The sequence below is a fragment of the Lytechinus pictus genome, chromosome 2 (genome assembly GCF_037042905.1).
Source record: "Lytechinus pictus isolate F3 Inbred chromosome 2, Lp3.0, whole genome shotgun sequence".
NCBI classification, from domain to species: domain Eukaryota; kingdom Metazoa; phylum Echinodermata; class Echinoidea; order Temnopleuroida; family Toxopneustidae; genus Lytechinus; species Lytechinus pictus.
This window is the reverse complement of record NC_087246.1, coordinates 46,395,349-46,413,702: the sequence shown is the minus strand read 5'-3', so window position 1 is coordinate 46,413,702 and position 18,354 is coordinate 46,395,349. Positions and strand designations below refer to the sequence as shown.

The following is an 18,354-nucleotide window of genomic DNA, read 5'->3' as shown; positions in this document are numbered from 1 at the left end:
CCCTCTATCTTATGTAGATGTAGACCTACTGTCTCATATGCTCTTCTATTTCCCCATGCTATGTTTTCCAGATCATCATCATCATGCACATCTTTGATAAAATGATGTGACACTCCTTTCAAACCATCCGATCTGTTATCTGTTTCTCAGTATATACTCATCCCATGCATTTGTAAACCAAGTGTATTCATATAGTAACCCTGATAGGCAGGGGTGGGCGGATCCAGGATTTTTTTAAAGGGGGGGGGGCACATTCTCCCAAGGAAAAATTTGCCTAGCAAAAAAACGGGGTTTCAACCAAAATTTTGAAAGAAAAAAAAAAGGCCTTCACTTTCGAAAGGGATGGGCACACTTCTGTTTTAATAGCATTTTTACATTACAAATTTTAATTGTGCCTCTAAAAAGGGGGGCACGGACCAGCTGTGCCCCCCCCCCCACCCCCTGGATCCGCCAGTGCTTTTAGGCAGTGGCTTATAAATTAACATTCATGTGGATTATTAAGTATGTGGGGAAATGTGTCGAGAATGCACCTCGACATCCATATGACTTCCTGATCATAGGGAAAAGGGTGAGAGGGGGAGGCTGGTTGAGGAAAGGGGAGGGAGAGAGAGTGGAGGGAGCTGGTTGTCTTGGTGTGATAGGGAGTAACCAAGACCCAGTTACATAAAGCATAGTGATTGATCATGGGACTGATTACTGCGATTGATAGCATTGATGTGTATGATCAATCCTTAAAATCAACCTACAATCAATTGCTAAGCTTTAACTTACAGGTCCCACATCACATTTGTAGATGAGGGTCGGTGAAAAATCTCCAAAATTAATATGGTCATCAAAGTAATTTTAATGTGATGATAAAGACCTTTGCATACAAACTCTGAAAGGGTTCATTCTTTTTCCAAAGATGATTTTAAGAAAAGCCTGCCCTTCTTCCATGTTGCTATATGTGCTCCAAGCTGTGCCTTTGCTTGTTATCCAACCCCATCGATCTGGTTTCTCATTCTTCCCATATTGTGATCTCAGAGGAGGTAGATATAATCTCACCTGGTGATCTCATCATATTTCAGCATTCCAAGAACGGCTTCTCTGATGATTTCCATGATACGCTATGATATTGACATCATATTGACGTCATTTAGTGTTGCAAAACATTTTCTAAAGCATGATTACAAAATTGAATCCATGTGTGTTTATTCAACATAGGTATGGCTTACTGTCATGTAGAAAAGAAAATGAATATTTAGAAATTATAAGATGCTCCATAAAATATTGCTTCAGGTTTTCTATCTAGGTTATAGTCGCCAAGCTTGTGACTATTCATCTAGGATGTTTACATCGACTCTCGTTTCCCGACAGGTATCCATTGAAACCCTGGATGAAGAATGGCATTTCTAGATTGATTCATGTCTTACCAAAGGATGCTATTGTTGCAAAATGATAAGGAGTCAGCCACTGTATAGCAACGTATCCAGCAACAGTATCAATAAATTACAAAGTATCAGATATGAGCTTTCATAGTGAATCTGACAACTGGGACCCCGTTGTATAAAAGAACAACTCTGGCTTTTATTTTGTCAGAGTTTTGCAATGTGTCAAGTGTCATTTTTTTGCAAGAGTTTTTTTTTTATGGCAAAAGTTTTATGCAACAGGCCCTTGTTAGGTGTTTACATAGTAACCAATGTTGTCAATCACCCAAAGTTGAATGGAGTCTTGTGACCTGTACATATTATGGAATTCCTATATATATGTCATTCTCCTCACCTCATTGTGTTGAAGTGATTTTCTCACAATTCCTGGTCCAACGTTGCCCTAATCAGGCAAAGAAACATCTGTGATTCGATTTGATGGTATTCTTGTATTGGCAGAACTCGGAAAGATACAGCTATAGTATTCCATTATATTTCATATAGTCCGATGACAGCAAATTATATTCTCCCTCCTCCCCCCTTGAAAGCTCAAGTCAAACTAACATTGGGCTACATTCTTTACCTTCTCTCGTTTCAACAGATTAATATACTCAGGTAGTCCTAAGGGTACTCTGTCAAACAGATCCGGTAGCGAGCTGACGTTTGGTACCCGGACAGGAACCCGCAGTGGTATTGAAGCGCACCTCTTCAGGGTGGATACAAGGAGAGATCTGGCAGCATGGACACGGCAGTTGGTTCAGGGATCACATAATACCGCCCTCATTGTCAAAGAAGTGACGTGTCGTAAGTATTGACATTCTCAAGCAGATCTTAAGGGGGACTTTACCCTGATATCATCTTTTTAAAAATAAAATTCTGAAAAAATAGAGGAACATAATCAAAGTTATGAATGTTTCAAGTTTTTATTTTTTTTGATGTCACATGCTATAATCACATTTCTGTCAGCATTTATGACGTGAAATATAAAGCAAATAATCACTGTATGGTTTCAGTGGATAGGACAAACTCACTTCCTCTATGGTATGAATATAGATGCTATTTTTCACTGAAGAAGGATAGTTTGTCCAGCCAATATCACCAACAGTTATTATTTGCTCTCTAACATTCTTTAACATATACTTCAACGTTGAAATGGACACTTTCTTGAATACTTTCAAGAAACTCTTTAAATGTATTCTTTGAATTTATTGATGGAATATGATATAACAAAATTGAATTGAACTTCCATTTAATCACATTGCAGCTGCAGCGTGGAACGGGAGAGAAACGCGGTTACGGATCCACTACGAGAACGGTTTCACTCTGAGTGTTCCTACGGCGGATGGCCAGGTGGACAGCACTAATCAACTCAACATGCTCTGGTCCTACCCGTTTGAGAAGCTCAGGTATTCATCGGATGATTCCAAGAGGTTGCTCTGGCTTGACTTTGGAGCTGGAGAGGGGGAATTCGTAAGTATACCTCATGGTTTATATTCACCCGGGCCCCGTCTTACAAAGAGTTCAGACTGATCCGATCAACCTCAACTAAATGGAAATCCATACATGTCATAATTTTTTATACAGGAAATTTGCACAATGTCCTTTGTAAACAAAGAGAAGTATGCTGAATTTTCAAGAAAATGATGAATATATGTGGTTATGATATAATATTTTTTAATATGATATAATATCTTTTAGTATGATATAATATTTTTTTGTTAATTGTAACATAGTAGGCATAAAAAGCTTGACCCCACTAGTATTCTTTTTCATAGTACAAACCTTTTTAATTTACGATTTGAATTTCATTGATCAAAGATATACTTTAATTTACTATTTATTGCAGGGAACCCATACTAACAAGCTTTGCTTTCCAGTGGGTTCCCTTTTTTCATTTCTGTATATTATATTTTTTGTGTTTTGCTATACATTGTAACTTTTGTTAAATTTTGGAATGAAAAAGAATAAATGCAATCAATCAATCAATCGCAACTCTTTGTAAAATGGGGCCCGGCGGCCTGCAAGCCATTGGTGTTATTCTTAAATGGTCAAATGCCACATAGGATAAACCCATTGGCCTGCATTCTGAAGTCAGGTTTAATTCAAACTGTGGTTTCAAGTTGTGGTTCAAATATGGATAGCCATTTGTGATGTAAGTAGAGGTTCAATATATATCAGCTCATTTCACTCAAATATAACTCTTAACTGTCTGGGAAGGATGAATAAGATAGTTGTCTTTACCATTAGAAACACATGATCCTTGTATTGTTTTAATCTACTTCTTATCTCTTCACTGATGTCTAGTTATTTGTCCTTCAGTTACAGTCTTTTATTTAACTGATTCCAAAAATTGTGTATATCATCTTCCTTTTTTTTCCCATAAACATGGTAGTTACAGGCAGCGCAGGTTTACTCCATGTTCCAAAATACCCTCTTTATTCATCGATACAAATAGCCTCCGGTACACATTCCTGTTCTTTGCGGGTTAGTGCTCCATGGGACATTAGAGATATGTAATAGCTTTTATTATCATCCTACATGCTTTCATATCTCTGCTAATGCAGATGACTCATCTTGAACCATCCGTCCCCATTAGCCATGTCTGACAAATACATTTATTATAAACCACAATGAAGATGATTATTTGTACTTTGTGCAAGTAAATAGAGTAGGAAATTTGATAAAGGAAGAGTTATTACCTCTGGCATTTATTCTAAATCTAATATATTGGACTGATAAATGGATGTGTTATTTTTCATTATGTTTAAGGATTCCCCTAAATTGGCCACGAAAGCTGGAAGCAAGCATTTGATGATAATATTACACAGCATATTCATTATAAGTATCTGTGAAATACCTCCTTATATATATATATATTGGGTTATATTAGTTGATTTAATTTTCTTTAAGTTTTTTCCACGTATCATTAAAAATATAATAATTAACCATAGTTTATCAAAACATAGTTGAGATATGAGGTAACAGTATACAAAAATTAACAAAAAGTGGAAACAAGTTGTTTCATTTAAACTAGACATTTTTTTTCTAATTGATTATAACAAAAGATGTTCAGTCCATTACATAAATGTAGGAGACTGCCATCTTAACCCTAATTAGGCCAGGCTATTTTGGTAGTTTATAAAGCCAGGGAAGGGCCCCCCTCCCCGCACCCATGATTTTGCTTTGTGTTACGGGCCCAGATTACATTTGTGGAATATCAAATGAAGAGATCTGAAGTAAATGAGGAAAAGTAGGTACCTTATTACGAGCTCCACATGATAGGAGAATTCATTAGAATGGTCTGTAAACTTTATTCAACAATTTTATTTGAATTTTCTTCTTCCTTCTTTTGTCAGGAGTTGGATCTCCATGGCTGTCCCAAGCCTATTGTCTTCATCATCCATACGTTTCTCAGTGCGAAGGTCACACGGATGGGCCTGTTTGCCTGATAGCCACTCCGTCCTGATTGCTGCAATAGCGTGATATGATACGAAGCAAAACAACCCTGCCACCATCGTATGAAACAGCCATTCAAACTGTCTCCTTGTGCATGGCCAGTTCCTGATATGACTGTGGCTTTTAGAGAGTAGTGTATCTTTGATGGACTTGATGGAACTTGGCTGGACAACACCTTGGTGAGGGAAGGAGGGTAGCAAGACCCACCACCTTCAGAGCACGTGAAGGGTATCTATCAATTTCAGTGGAGACCTGCTGCACCCTGTCTCCAGACAAACTAGAAGATCTCACAATGAACCGTATATGGAAATAGGTCACAGTTACAATTCCTTTAAATATTTGTTTAAAATTTCCTTGAATTTCCAAGAACATTTTACGGATCGGAATTCTTTACCTGAAACCTTGGCAAATATTCAAGGCCACAAACTACTCGAAAACCAAACTGGAGCATTACTATCATTAATATGATATGTTTATTAGTTTTGTGCCACCCACCCGGATTTGTTCTAATCCTCAGGAATGGCAAGTCATATTTATCCAGATTCAGATGGTATGGCTGATGTGGACCAAAGACCAGGGACCTACACAAGAAAGCTACAAGAAGACATTCAGTAGATGCCTATGGGAGGTGGCTGAAGGTGACTTACACCAGGTGGCTATAGGTGACCTACATGTACACTGTATAACTATTGAAAGACAACTTTGCAAAGTGTATGGATGAAAGGAGCCAATTATAAATCACATCCTTTATCACACCAGTCATATCATTTAGAAGACTTTTATAAGGTCCACACCACATTAATCAAGGAGACCTGCACCATATAACTTTGGAAAGACCTTTCTGCTGAGTGGAAGGATGGAAGGAGTACATTATAAATCACCTCTTTTGTTGAACCAGTCAGGTAAATTCAGAAGACCTGTAGGAGATGCATACAGAGTATCTTCATCGGGTAGATAGGTGACCTGGACCAGACAACTCTAGGAGACCTACACCTTGTAACTATGGAAGACCACACAGCAGAGTTGGAAGAGCACGTACAGTACTAATGATATACCAGATACTGTAGCTACATATGATTTACACCAGATATTCATTGAAGAAATACACCAGATATTCAGAAGACCTGCAACAGATACCCATAGAAGACCTATACCAGATTAACCTGATAAGCCTTGAAGACTCCCACTATAAATGGATAACAGAAGACCTAGAAGACAAGAGATTAAGATAGAAGAGTTAGTGTATGGAAGTAGCATGCAATCTTATAGATTGACGAAATGATGACGTCACCCAAAAAAAAAATTGGGGGGTTAATTATGTAATCACAGGGTCATACCTTGGGCCTCCATCGACTGACTCCCACCAAATTTGTGTTTTGGAAGTATTTTATCATGCTTTACCAAAATATGGTATAAAAAATGCCTAGATGCAAAAATGGAAATTTGACTCCGGTTCTCTATTTGCTCATCACCTATTCTTCTACTTTTGCCTACCAAACAAAACTTGTTATTTCTATAATTTTCTCTCCAAGTAAACAAAACAATGAAGCCTTGGCCTTGGCCCATAAAATATTTTATAAAGGTAATACCATGAGACACTGCTCTGCGGCCAGTCAAAATAAAATGTTTATGGTAGTTACCATAATGTCAAATTGAACAATTGAACTTTTTTATACAACAGTACCATTATCTTATAAGGTGTCTTCATTTTTCTAGAACTTTATAAGTAGATACCTTGATTTTGGTGGGTTTCTCCAGCAATTACGTACAACTTTGCAATTCTCAATAGGGTCAGAGGTGTAGATTTTCACTTTAGAAGGTCATATTGTCTTCTGTAATGATAAGGACCTTGAAGACAGAAATCGTTTGACTTGACAACTCTCATTGAATGGAATTGAGTGGAACTTCAGTGAAGATCTTTTTGGTTTGATTACTTTGTCCAACTTTTCTAACTAATCTGACAAAAGCCTGGTTGTCTCCTGAGAGGATTTAATGTTCGGTGTCGAACTTTTGGTGTTTGTGTTGGTGTTTAGGCTAATGTTGTTATGAACACAACACCGAACCAATGGAGGTGCTGGGATGAATCTCTTCAGGTGTTGATCATTTGAAAATGGGAATTTCATAAGCTCTCATTAGGTGTTGGAGCTAGGGAATGCAATCTGATTTGGTGCTTTTGACACCAAGACCCAACTCGAGATCACTCATTGGGTGAATTCAGGGTCAGTGTTTGTGTTGGTGTTAGAAACACTCTCCAGAATGCCTCCCCTAGCCCAAGTACCTGGGGCCAGTTGAATAAAACTTTTTACCTGAGAAAACTCAGGTTGTTTTTACCGGAGTTTTTGCCCTGTGTTAAAGTCAATGGCAGAAATTAGACTAACCTTAGTTTTCAGTTTTTACCAGAATTTTCTCAGGTAAAAAGTTTTATGCAACAGGCCCCTGATGTGAGTTTAGAAGAAAAAATACACAATTCAAATCACATTATTGAAAGCTGAATACCTCACAAAATTTGTCCCCAGACTGGGGTTTTGTTTCATAAAACTTGTTATAATAACAAATTTGTAATATCAGTTTAAAGCTACTGAAATCATTCAATTTGATTGGCTGATAGTAGACTTGTAAAAGAAATTGTGCATTTGTTATTATATCAAGTGTGTGTGAAACAGGACCCTCCTTCACTTAAATGTTTTGGTGCTGTGCTGATGTAAAAATTGGCCCCACACCAACACCAGGGTCCCGTCTTACAAAGAGTTGCGATTGATCCAATCAATCTCAACTGCATGGAAATCCATCCATACCATAATTTTTTCTACATGGAATTCGCACAATCTCCTTAAAGGAGAATGAAACCCTTGAAACCAGCTGAATCCATATCAAAGAGAGAAATCAAAGAAACATATTGTTGAAAGTTTGAGGAAGATTGAATGAATAATAAGAAAGTTATGAGCGTTTGAATATTGAGATCACTAGTGCCATGTAGATCCTCCCATCGGCAATGCGACCAAGATCTGTGATATCACACACGTACAACTCCCTCCTTACTTTAGTACTTATTTCACTTATATTCTCACTTTTACTAGAGTCTATCACAAGGTGAGGTGTTCTCTTTATGAGATGACGAGTACAGAGGTTTCACAACATTATATCATTGATGAATCGTTTGTCATATGATTAGAATGAGCAAAAAGAGATGTTTTGGGGTATATTTTCAGTGTCCAAATGGGAGAGTTGTACGTGTGTGACATCACAGATCTTGGTCGCATTGCCAATGGGAGGATCTCCATAGCATTAGTGATCTCGACATTCAAATACTCATAACTCTTTTATTGCTAGTCCTATTTTACTCAAACTTTTGTTGATCTTATTCTTTGATTTTTCTGCTTTCACAAAAGCTAACTTGCTCCAAGAGTTTCATTCTCCTTTAATAGTATTAGTAAACAAAGAGAATCACACTGAATCTTCAAGAAAATGATGAATGTATGAATATAGGTCATAGCTAGAAAATATTTTGAACAAACTTGCATTTTCGATGTTGACATTGCTGGCTTTCCATAGTTGCGATTGATTGGATCAATCATAAACTCTTTATAAGCCGGGGCTCAGAAGGTAAGCACCCACTATGACATCCTTCTTGACAAAGGTTTTAAGGTTCAGAGGTAGCTAGCCTTGAAGGACACAGATTCAAAACTATCCTCAATGTGAACATCCTTAGGAGATGATTCAAATCAATCAGTCCTTGGGTATTTAATGATCTCATTCATTACCAACAATATTTTCTATGTTGAATTTTAAAACACATACTGGTTTTAAATTGTTTGTGGTTTTTAATTGGAATATATAGTCATGACCAACTTTTCTTACGCAACTTGTATTCTTATTGTGTATTCACGTACTAATCTTGTAATCTCTTAAGGCATAACTGACAGAACGATTCAGATTACTTACTAGTATTCAGATATAGAAATGTAAAGCATTCACAAATTTTATGCTACATCCATACCAATGAAATCAACTCCAAACTGACTGATGGTATATCATTGGAAATAACTTAATAGAACTGGGAGTGTTTCACAAAGATTTCAAGTATGACTTAGAATCGGACTTAAATGCGGACACATCTGACCAATGTGGTGATGTCTTCTATACCGTACGCAACTGGGAATTTCAGTGCGACTCTAAGTCACCCTTAAATCTTTGTGAAACACCCCTCCCCCCGATGGGTCTGGAGTTGGTTAAGCATTTGTGACTATGGCACTACTTTTACTTCAGTCCTAATGTTTCACACAATCATTTAATCAAATTTAGTTGAAAAGAAAATTCTCCATTTTGGTAAAAATCTTCATCCTTATAAAACCTAAATAAATCTAGTTATCACTTAATTTCACAGGCCACACAACATAATTACGTTATTACTTGACTTATTGGCCCGTCTTCGGAAGTTCGGTTTAACTTGGGCCATGGTCTAACTTTGTGCTCAAATTATGGAAAGCCAAACATGTCAAAATTCTGTTAACAGCGTATGTTTCTTATGTTCAGTGTGCTATTTCATCATGCCGTAATGGTGAAGAAAATTGATTAAGACATTTATGAATGATTAAATAATTTTTAAGCTTCAACCAACCTTGATAATTTGGGGCGAGCTTTCGTCCACTCCTGTGGATGAAAGCGTGCCATAAATAATCAGTATGGTTGGTTAAAGCTTCAAAATTATTTAATTTATCATCCCCAACTGATGAAAGTTTTCTGTATTTATGGATGATCTGAGTATCAGATGACCTGATAAATTGAAACTCTACTATTAAACATTTATGGTACACATGGCTTTCCATAATTAAACAGAAACTTTAAGAACAGTTTAAATCAAACCCCAGTTCAGAATAACGGCAATTAAATTTAGAAATAAGGGCCCAGTACTTCAGATTGACTTAAAAGATATATCGTGCCAAACTCATAGCTATAAACTTTATATTTTGAACTCGAGACTTGTATTCTATTAACATGTATTCAAGCATGTAGATAATGTGAATGATTATAGAGGAATTCCATAGTGTGTGACCAAATGTATCGTTTGTACTACTACTTATTTATGATTATAGAATTGCAGTGACTGTGAACTTCATCGTACTCATGTGATTTTGCATGCAAGACTATTAATACGAAATCATTTTAGATTCAGAAACAATCCAAACATGTGGATGTATGATAACATGATAAAAAGATATTTTTAGAATGATGAATAAAATGTTTTGTTGAAGTTTTAGCTGTGAATATTTGAACTATAAGAACAGTTATTTCTACGGTTTTTTACCTTCATGGAGAGCCCCATTTGAATATGCAATCACTGGTCTATTGGTGATGTTATTAATAGATTTTGTTTGAATTATCAGTTGACTTTCTTTAAGCCCTAATCAAAATAAAAAGTGTTATTACCCAACCGTTATAGTTCCTGAAAAGAGAAAATATCCGTCATGGGTCGTACATTTTCAAAGGTTTTACATGTTGGAGCCAATTTTTCTGCCATTTCATTACAGAAATATATTGAGCCAATTGCAAGGACCCTTGTTTTTGTTTTTGTTAATTCAAATGATTTTGGTGGAGGTGTGGCAGATTTTATTCATTCTTCATCTTATTTTACTGATTTTCATAATTTTATCCCCCCCAAAAAAAAAGAAAGAGGGGGAACATCAAGGCCTATTACCTTTCACCTTTTGATTCTTCTGATTTTCAAACAGAAAATGATTTATCTATACCATGATAATTTGTACCTCGTAGTAGCATAGATTTCTTTTGATTGTGTTTCATGTTGTCTCGTCAGTAACACTAAATGGTGTATGTAATGATACTAACACAGACTTCACTGGTGCTATTTTTAAGGAGTTTATGTTAGATTTGTTGACAGTATACATAAATACTTATATCATATACTTGTGTTTTTATTACAGTTTTCACTCACCATTGTAAAGCTGCTTACTTGAAATTCCAATTAATGGAAATATCCCTATCGTGGGTCCTTTTCCCTTTTTTTTAAACATGAATTTGATTGAGGGCAATTCCATGACATAATTGACCTTTTTCTTCCATCTGACCCCCGTTTTCCTCAATTTCACTTCATTTCATGAACAACTCAAGTCATGATGATCGTTCCTTGCAAGCCTTGCGTGTGACTTGCGGGCAACTTTTTTTGCTACCGGCCCGCTTTGACAGTATCTCGCACGTATCTCACACGCAGAAGTGCACACAAGTCTGATTTGCACACAGAAAGGTTTTGAACATGCTCAAAACTTTGTTGCGGGTGAGCTGTGGGCAGTCACCCGAAAGGCTTATACAGATCAATGTGACGGGGCTTTTAGTAATTAGTATATTGATCAGAGTTTTGTTATATTCAAATGAAGATACTTTGTATTCAGCCAGTACTTAGAAGATTAATCAGTTATCAATGTCGTACAATGTCTTCTTATATTTCAGCATTTTTTTGTGTCCGACTTGCGTGTATCTTTAATACCCGTCATGCCAGAATTTTATTTTTAAGTAAGGCTATTTCTCTTTTCAGAATGTTGATATGGATCAACATTTTTAAGTATGAAATGCAGTTTAAAGCTTGCTCTCTATGTCAAAATTTTGTCATTATATTCTTTGATATTATCACATGTAATTTAACGGAACATTATGAGAATCTAGTGGTCGAATCCTTGCTACTTGACACAAAGTATTCAGAAACTAAAACACAGAAGATGTATTTATACCTTTTTCAAGTCTCTGTGTACTTGATGTATCCAGTGATATTTATTCTAAAGATATTGTTATTTGGCTTTATAGTTTAATTCTATTATATTCTTAATCTGATTTTATATTTTTCATTGAAGAGGCATGTGAATCAAAAGGATTATGATAAATATCAAACTGGAATAAAAATTTGTAGTGAATTAAGTCAAAATGCATTTTTTTTTCATGGATATGGCATTAAAAAAGTATTGCAAAGGGAAAATGTATGGTACTTACAGAAATGTAAGGAAAATTTTTATATTCATTAATATTTTCTCTTACTAATTTAATTACCAGCACATTAAATCTAGGCATGGATCAAATTTGTAGGTATGTATTCCTCAAAGTAGCCACATCATTATTGATTGTGCATTATTATTGATGTAGCCAAACACATTTACTATTCCTACATTAAATCGCTACGCTTTGTGTTATGAAACATTGTGATAGCAAAAGACTGCGTCACATCGCTGCTGAGTAAGCACATCCTGGCAATGCATTGATCTATTTTCATTTTCTTTCTTAATTGTTACATGGGTACAAGTTGGAAAGAATTTTTGCGAACCCTTTTGGTTCAGAAATCGGTTGTGCTATAGAATAGCATTTAACAGGAACACGGTTAATAATGTTGATATCCCATGTTACATTGCTGGACTTCCTCCTTGAATATAGGTTATAATAAGTACTAACCCATGATTTTAATTACTGTTAAAAGCATAGAGATCCTTTTGTATGATGAATGAATTGTAAATACACAGAATCATGTGTGCTTAGTATTTTTGTAATAAAAGGAGAGATTTGTAAATTTGGTTTTATTACAATGTTATAGGATTTGGAACTTTCTTATGTGTCAATGTTAACATTCTGTGCTATTATGATTGTCTTGTATGAGTTTGCATTTCACTTGCAATTTTAATTGTAGGATATCTTATTTATATGTGGATAGAGAAGGGAACTAAGGAAATATTTTATTCAATGTTATCAATTGGTTCAAGTTGTTTTTATGTTTATTTTCCCGCTGCAAAGGAAACGGCAAGTTGTATTTCTGTCGATGTGTACAGATAGATCTCAAATGTTACAACTTAGAACCCTTTATTTATTCACCCTCAAAGTAATCTACAGAAGAATAATACGGACTCATCCATAATTTTATTTACTGTTTTCGAATAGTCTGCATTATTTTTTATAGTGCATTGATTTTTAATTAATTGTACGCACACAGTGTCGTGCCGTCACGTTGGGAAAATATCAAACTGCAAAATGTACACTTGAAAACATTATGGTGGAGCTTAAACAAGTGTGAGGAAAGTACTCTCTGTCAGTAAATATATTAATACAATTTCAATGACACAACTTTACTGTACGGTACATTATCAGAAACGGACATACATTTTGGTGTATCAGATCATTTAATGTTTGAATATGATGTTAGCCAACGTTTCAATACTTTGTTGTCTTGTTTTAGCTGGTATATTCATGTTACCAGGGTACATATTTGGGGAAATCACATTTTTATTGAATGGGGAAAGGAACCTAATATTTCGTCAATTTAGCTTGGGAGACATATTTTCCAAGACTGACTTGTATGAATTTTAATTTGTCTTTTACCGCAAAGATGATAATTATTTGATGGAACTATTCGGATTGCAAGGTCTTTTTCCTAGCCACAACTCTGAGATGCAGGATTTCTATGCAGTGTGCTCTTTGTAAATACTGCAGATATTGATACCAGAAATATATTATATATTAATGATGAACATATATTACCATGTTGTATTAACATTATATAACCAACGAATGGCTAATATTACTACTAAAGAAGTTCTGTTGAATATTTCATCCGTATTCATAAAAAGGAGAAAAAAATTGATAAATGTCAATTATAAATCATGGTACAGTCTACACTAGATTTCTTGGGTTTTAAATAAACTCCCAATTTACTGTAATTAGTAACCCGCCAAACACTGGATTTGAATTTAAAACTTCAAGATGTGATTGAAGGTTTAAATATTTTGTAATTGAATTCCTTGCGATTTGATAAATCAATATTTAGGATTCAAATTCAACCCCAAAGTTGACAGGTCACTAACCACACCAAATCTAGATTTATTTCAAATCTATGTAGAGTGTATTTCAAGGAGAAAAAAGATATTTTGAGAACATCACTTCACATCATGTTATGCTTATATAATTGGGTATTTATATATCTAAAATTATTAAAGATATTTCCATATATGGCACTTTTAGTAGTCTAATATTGAAACATACTTATTCAACAATATAAATAGATAATTTCATAATTTGATAAATAGATCTTTAAATTTATATGGTGTAAAAATGGAGGGGGGGATGGATGACATTTTCTTTGATTCAGCTATAGTAATATGGATGATGTTTGATGGGTACTTCTTGAAATATATTAAAAGGGAGCGCACATTCCTTGCATCCCCGCCTGTATCCACCAATGACTGAGCATGATTTCAGACAGACTTATTCTGTGAAACCCCTCCCCACTACACCTACAGATGCTGCCGCCTTTACCTTTTGTGAATTCATTTAATCTAAGATAAGAAAATACTGATCATCAATTGGGGGTCAGAAGCCCACATTTTTCACTTTTTGTTTCTTTCGCCGACTTATTTATTATTTCCGTTTTTCTGAACCAAAATTTGAAATTGTGTTTGAAAATGCAGACATGGGCGATAAACCCAGAGGCCCGTATTCTGAAGTCGGGTTTAATTTAAACTCTGGTTTAAAGTTGTGGTTTAACTATGGATAGCCAGTTGTGACATAAATATCTAACAATAGATTTTCAATTTATCAGTTTATTTGACTCTCAAATCACTCTTGTCTGGGAAATATGAATATGATAATTGTCTTTACCTTTAAAGAATTAGGGAAGATCACGGTAAACATTACCTCAAGTGATGTTCGTGCAGGCTCCACTTCACTACCGCTACACTACGCTCCACCTACCCGAAATGTCGAAATGGGTAGGTAGGTAGGTGTAGCGTAGTGAAAGCGGTAGTGAAGTGGAGTGGAGCCTGCACGAACATCACTTGAGGTAAGTAAACATAAGAAACATGCAATGTATTCAAATTTTAGACATTTTTGGCTTCCCATGATTTTAATACAAAGTTAGACCATGGTCTAAGTTAAACCCAACTTCAGAATAAGGGCCATAGAGATTAAGCTTAAGATATGCCACCATGGGCTGCACCAATTGAATAATGTTGTATACTGACTTTTCATTTTATGTTAATTTATTCGTGTGGTTTTCATGAACTAACCAGCGACCCTTCTTTGTGTATTGTTACATTGTGTACATGACGGTATTATTTGTTTTTGATTTATTGTGTTTTGATTCGTTGGACAGATTATTATTGTGTGTTCTGTATTGTATTATTTCAAGAGGAAATATATGCATGACTCGTAATGAGACGTGTAATAAAATCTTATACTTGTAAATAATAACAAATCTCATGATTCCTTTTAGTCATTCATTCAATTTGTGCGTTTCGTAATACAAGCACCATAAATTTTCACTGTTGGGTCAACTACTTTTCCCCAGGGGGGGGGGGCAGTCAAATGTATTGCTGTACACTTGTGTGACCAAATTATTTCCAAACACCCCCTAAACCAGTTTTTCTCTGTGTGCAAAATATCCCCCTAATCAAGTTTTTTGCGGGCTTCAGTTACCCATTTTGGCCCCTAAACAAGTCGTCGCCAGAATATGACCCCTAAACAAGTTTTGTCTACTTGCTAACAATAAGCTTAAATAGACAAAACTGGGTATTGCATGCCCCCCCCCCCCCCGTGCTGTTACGGTTATAATACCACAAAGGAATACAATGTTAACACTGTAAATAAGTGTCATCCAAAATTCATCAGGTAATAATTTAAAAAGCCCTGGGGAAAAACATACCCTAAACACGTTTGGCTAGTCTTAAAAAAATAGCTTTGGAAAAAAAATATACTCTAAATGCGTTTGGCTAGTCTTTAAAAAAAAAATACCCTAAATGTGTTTGACCCTGCTATTGACCAGTCTTTCAAAACCACCCTTTTTTTAATCGGTGTTTTTGATACCCTAAGGAGTGCACGCGCGGCCCGCATCCAAAACTGAAAAACACCCCTTTAAACGCGTTTTCGGGGTCACGCATGTGTACAGCAATATATTTGACTGCCCCCCTGGCCTTTTTCCAAAGGCATACAGGATAAAAATAAGCTGCCAACTTTGCTATTTGCCTTTTCAGGGAGATTTAATGAGGAAGATGGGAGATCTTTCTAAATTACACACATTCCAATGAAAGAAAACAATGAATGAATCGGGGAGATGGTTGGAATTTACAGTTTTTTTGCTTGAAAAATCCATCAATTTCAGGGAGTCTCCCCAACAGTTGGGGGGCCTTTCAACAGTTGGGGAGACTCGACAGCCCTGGGAGAGATGATGGGCTTGGAGTGAGAAATTGACAAATTAAAGAGATTACTGAACAAGCACAGGAAAGAATAAAGATTAATCTGGACAACTATTGGAAGATTTTAATTCAATTTCTAAAGAAAAGATCTACACAATTATCTTAACATGTTTTTTTTTATAATCTTTTCCTGTTTCTGTTTATGGTAGCTCCCGTAGGAACTCGGCAGGACAGCTTTTTACTGGTAAACGCCAAGCTGGTATATATAACGAAATACCTATAGGAAACATTTTGCATCTAGGTAAATCAGTCATAGTGGCTGACCTTATAGACGACATATATTACTCTCTGGTCATTTTATCAAAGTGGAGACAATGGCAGAGTGGGGATGGTATGAGTACAATGCTCTAACCATGGACCTACTAGTAGGTCCATGCTCTAACCACTGGACCACAAGACCCATGTGGTCTAAACAGAATAAATTATGATTTTTCAAGATTATACTGTCAAAGGACATATGTATGTGTCATTCACAGCATGGACCTACTAGAGAAGCAAAAGCTGTGCTATTGACTGGTGTACATATAAAGGACCACACCAATTGGTTCACTCCAGTGTTAATTTTTTGGTGTTAGATCAACACCTTTGGGTGTTATTACAACATCTCCAGTTGTTATGTTTCCACTCTTTGGTGTTATTGTTCAATCTCTAGCGTATATATGATTTTAACACCAGAGGGTGTCCTCTAGGGACAGCAAATTGTGTTAGTTTTAACACCCATGACCCCCCCCCCCCCTCTCTGAAATGTTGAAAACTTGCATTAGAATTAATATAATATTTAGAATTTTCACAAAATTCACCAAATATGATGTGCACGAAATACTTCAATTTCACTCTTGAAAATGAAAAAAGCCCCAATGTCTCAGTTGCCTTACTCCCTCGCTTTCAAGGTTTTTTTTGAAAATTTACGCGTCCTGCCCCCGCAAGGAAAACAATTTCTGTGCACGGCCATGTTAACAACTCAGTTTTACAGTGTATGGATGTCCCTGAATCAGGGTTTAATTTCCTTCCGTTTTTGTTTTGTGTATTTACAAAATCAATAAATTTGTTGGAGATTCGACGATTCTATTGTATCATATGGTAGTGAGCAGGTTTAATTCAACAATTTACCATAAAATTGATAATCATAAGGGATAAAGTGTGTGTCTCATACAGACATTCTGAACCTAAATGTGAATTCATACATTCAAATTGCTTCAAGTGCAAAAATTATTGCAAAAATAGCAAAATATTATCTCTAAATCATAATTTCTATGTGGATTTCCTTGTTTTTATCATTGCATACTCTGCCAAGTGCAATTTTCATGGAATTTAATAGAGAATACTCGAGTAAATTTGAGTGTAGAGTTATGATTCTTACAGATGCAATTGAAATATGTATATATCTTTCATTTAAGGAAAAAAGAATGGGGAATGTGCATCTTAATGGGTTGTTTAAATCAGGGACGTATCCAGGGTTGACCAGTAGTGGAGGGGGGGGCTGCGATTTAAAAAAAATCGCCTCGCATAAAAAACAGATGTCAAAGTCACCACCAAACAAGCATTTGCACACACAAAATTTAAATAACAAGCCAGAAAACAAAAGATTTTTTAAGTGGGTCAGAAGGGGCAAGCCCCCACTTGCCATCTGTATAAAAAAATATCAGAAAAAAATAAGGACATTTTCAATTAGGAGAGTGAATCATTAGAAACAAAAGCATGATTGTAAAGTTAAATACCAAAGTATGTGCCCCCAATGCAATTGATTTAAGAGAGAGAAAAAAAATGCCCATTACCTTGTAGTTTTAAGCTTCTTGGATAAATTCCATGATTTTTTTAAGACAGTGGAAGTATCAATCGCATGCATATGCAAAATAACATTTCATTCAAAATTGGCGTCACCTCGGGTGACGCCAATAATGTAACGAGAAACTTTCAACCAATCGTAGCACTTTATTTTATTATAAAATGTTAAACACTAGATGGCGCTAGACTATAAACCTTTACAGTGCCCCGTTGGCACGGCACGCTATACGATTCGGTGCTCTTGCATCTTTGACCCAGATCTGTGTAAGTTCTGTCGTGAACGTAACGGTCATAATCATAACCCTCGAATCTTGAAATTTAGGCCCAAAATCCAGTTAACTTTTGTTTTCTCTGCTGTCATACACTGCAAGAGAAGAAAGTTACAGAAAATGGTCTAAAAAGCAAAACAAAAGCAAGAAGAAAAAATACAAAAGAAGAGGACAAAGAAAAGAACAAACAGAGACAAATAAACG

At 35.7% G+C, this 18,354-nt stretch overlaps 1 protein-coding gene across 1 annotated transcript; it reads left to right on the top strand.

The window, feature by feature from the left end:
* Positions 1-683: 683 nt before the first annotated feature.
* Positions 684-7,204, top strand: LOC129278876 (beta-2-syntrophin-like). Its single transcript, XM_064095663.1, has 4 exons — positions 684-718; positions 2,008-2,210; positions 2,671-2,876; positions 4,763-7,204. The coding sequence occupies exons 1-4, from the start codon at positions 684-686 to the stop codon at positions 4,853-4,855; spliced, it is 537 nt and encodes a 178-aa protein (XP_063951733.1). The 3' UTR covers positions 4,856-7,204.
* Positions 7,205-18,354: the final 11,150 nt, after the last annotated feature.

Excerpts from the sequence above, each read along its gene's own strand:
- LOC129278876 (XM_064095663.1), top strand. The coding sequence starts at position 684 with ATGGGACTGATTACTGCGATTGATAGCATTGATGT. Across the intron at positions 719-2,007 it reads GCGATTGATAGCATTGATGT|ATTAATATACTCAGGTAGTC; the intron begins GTATGATCAATC and ends TCGTTTCAACAG. Across the intron at positions 2,211-2,670 it reads TGTCAAAGAAGTGACGTGTC|CTGCAGCGTGGAACGGGAGA; the intron begins GTAAGTATTGAC and ends ATCACATTGCAG.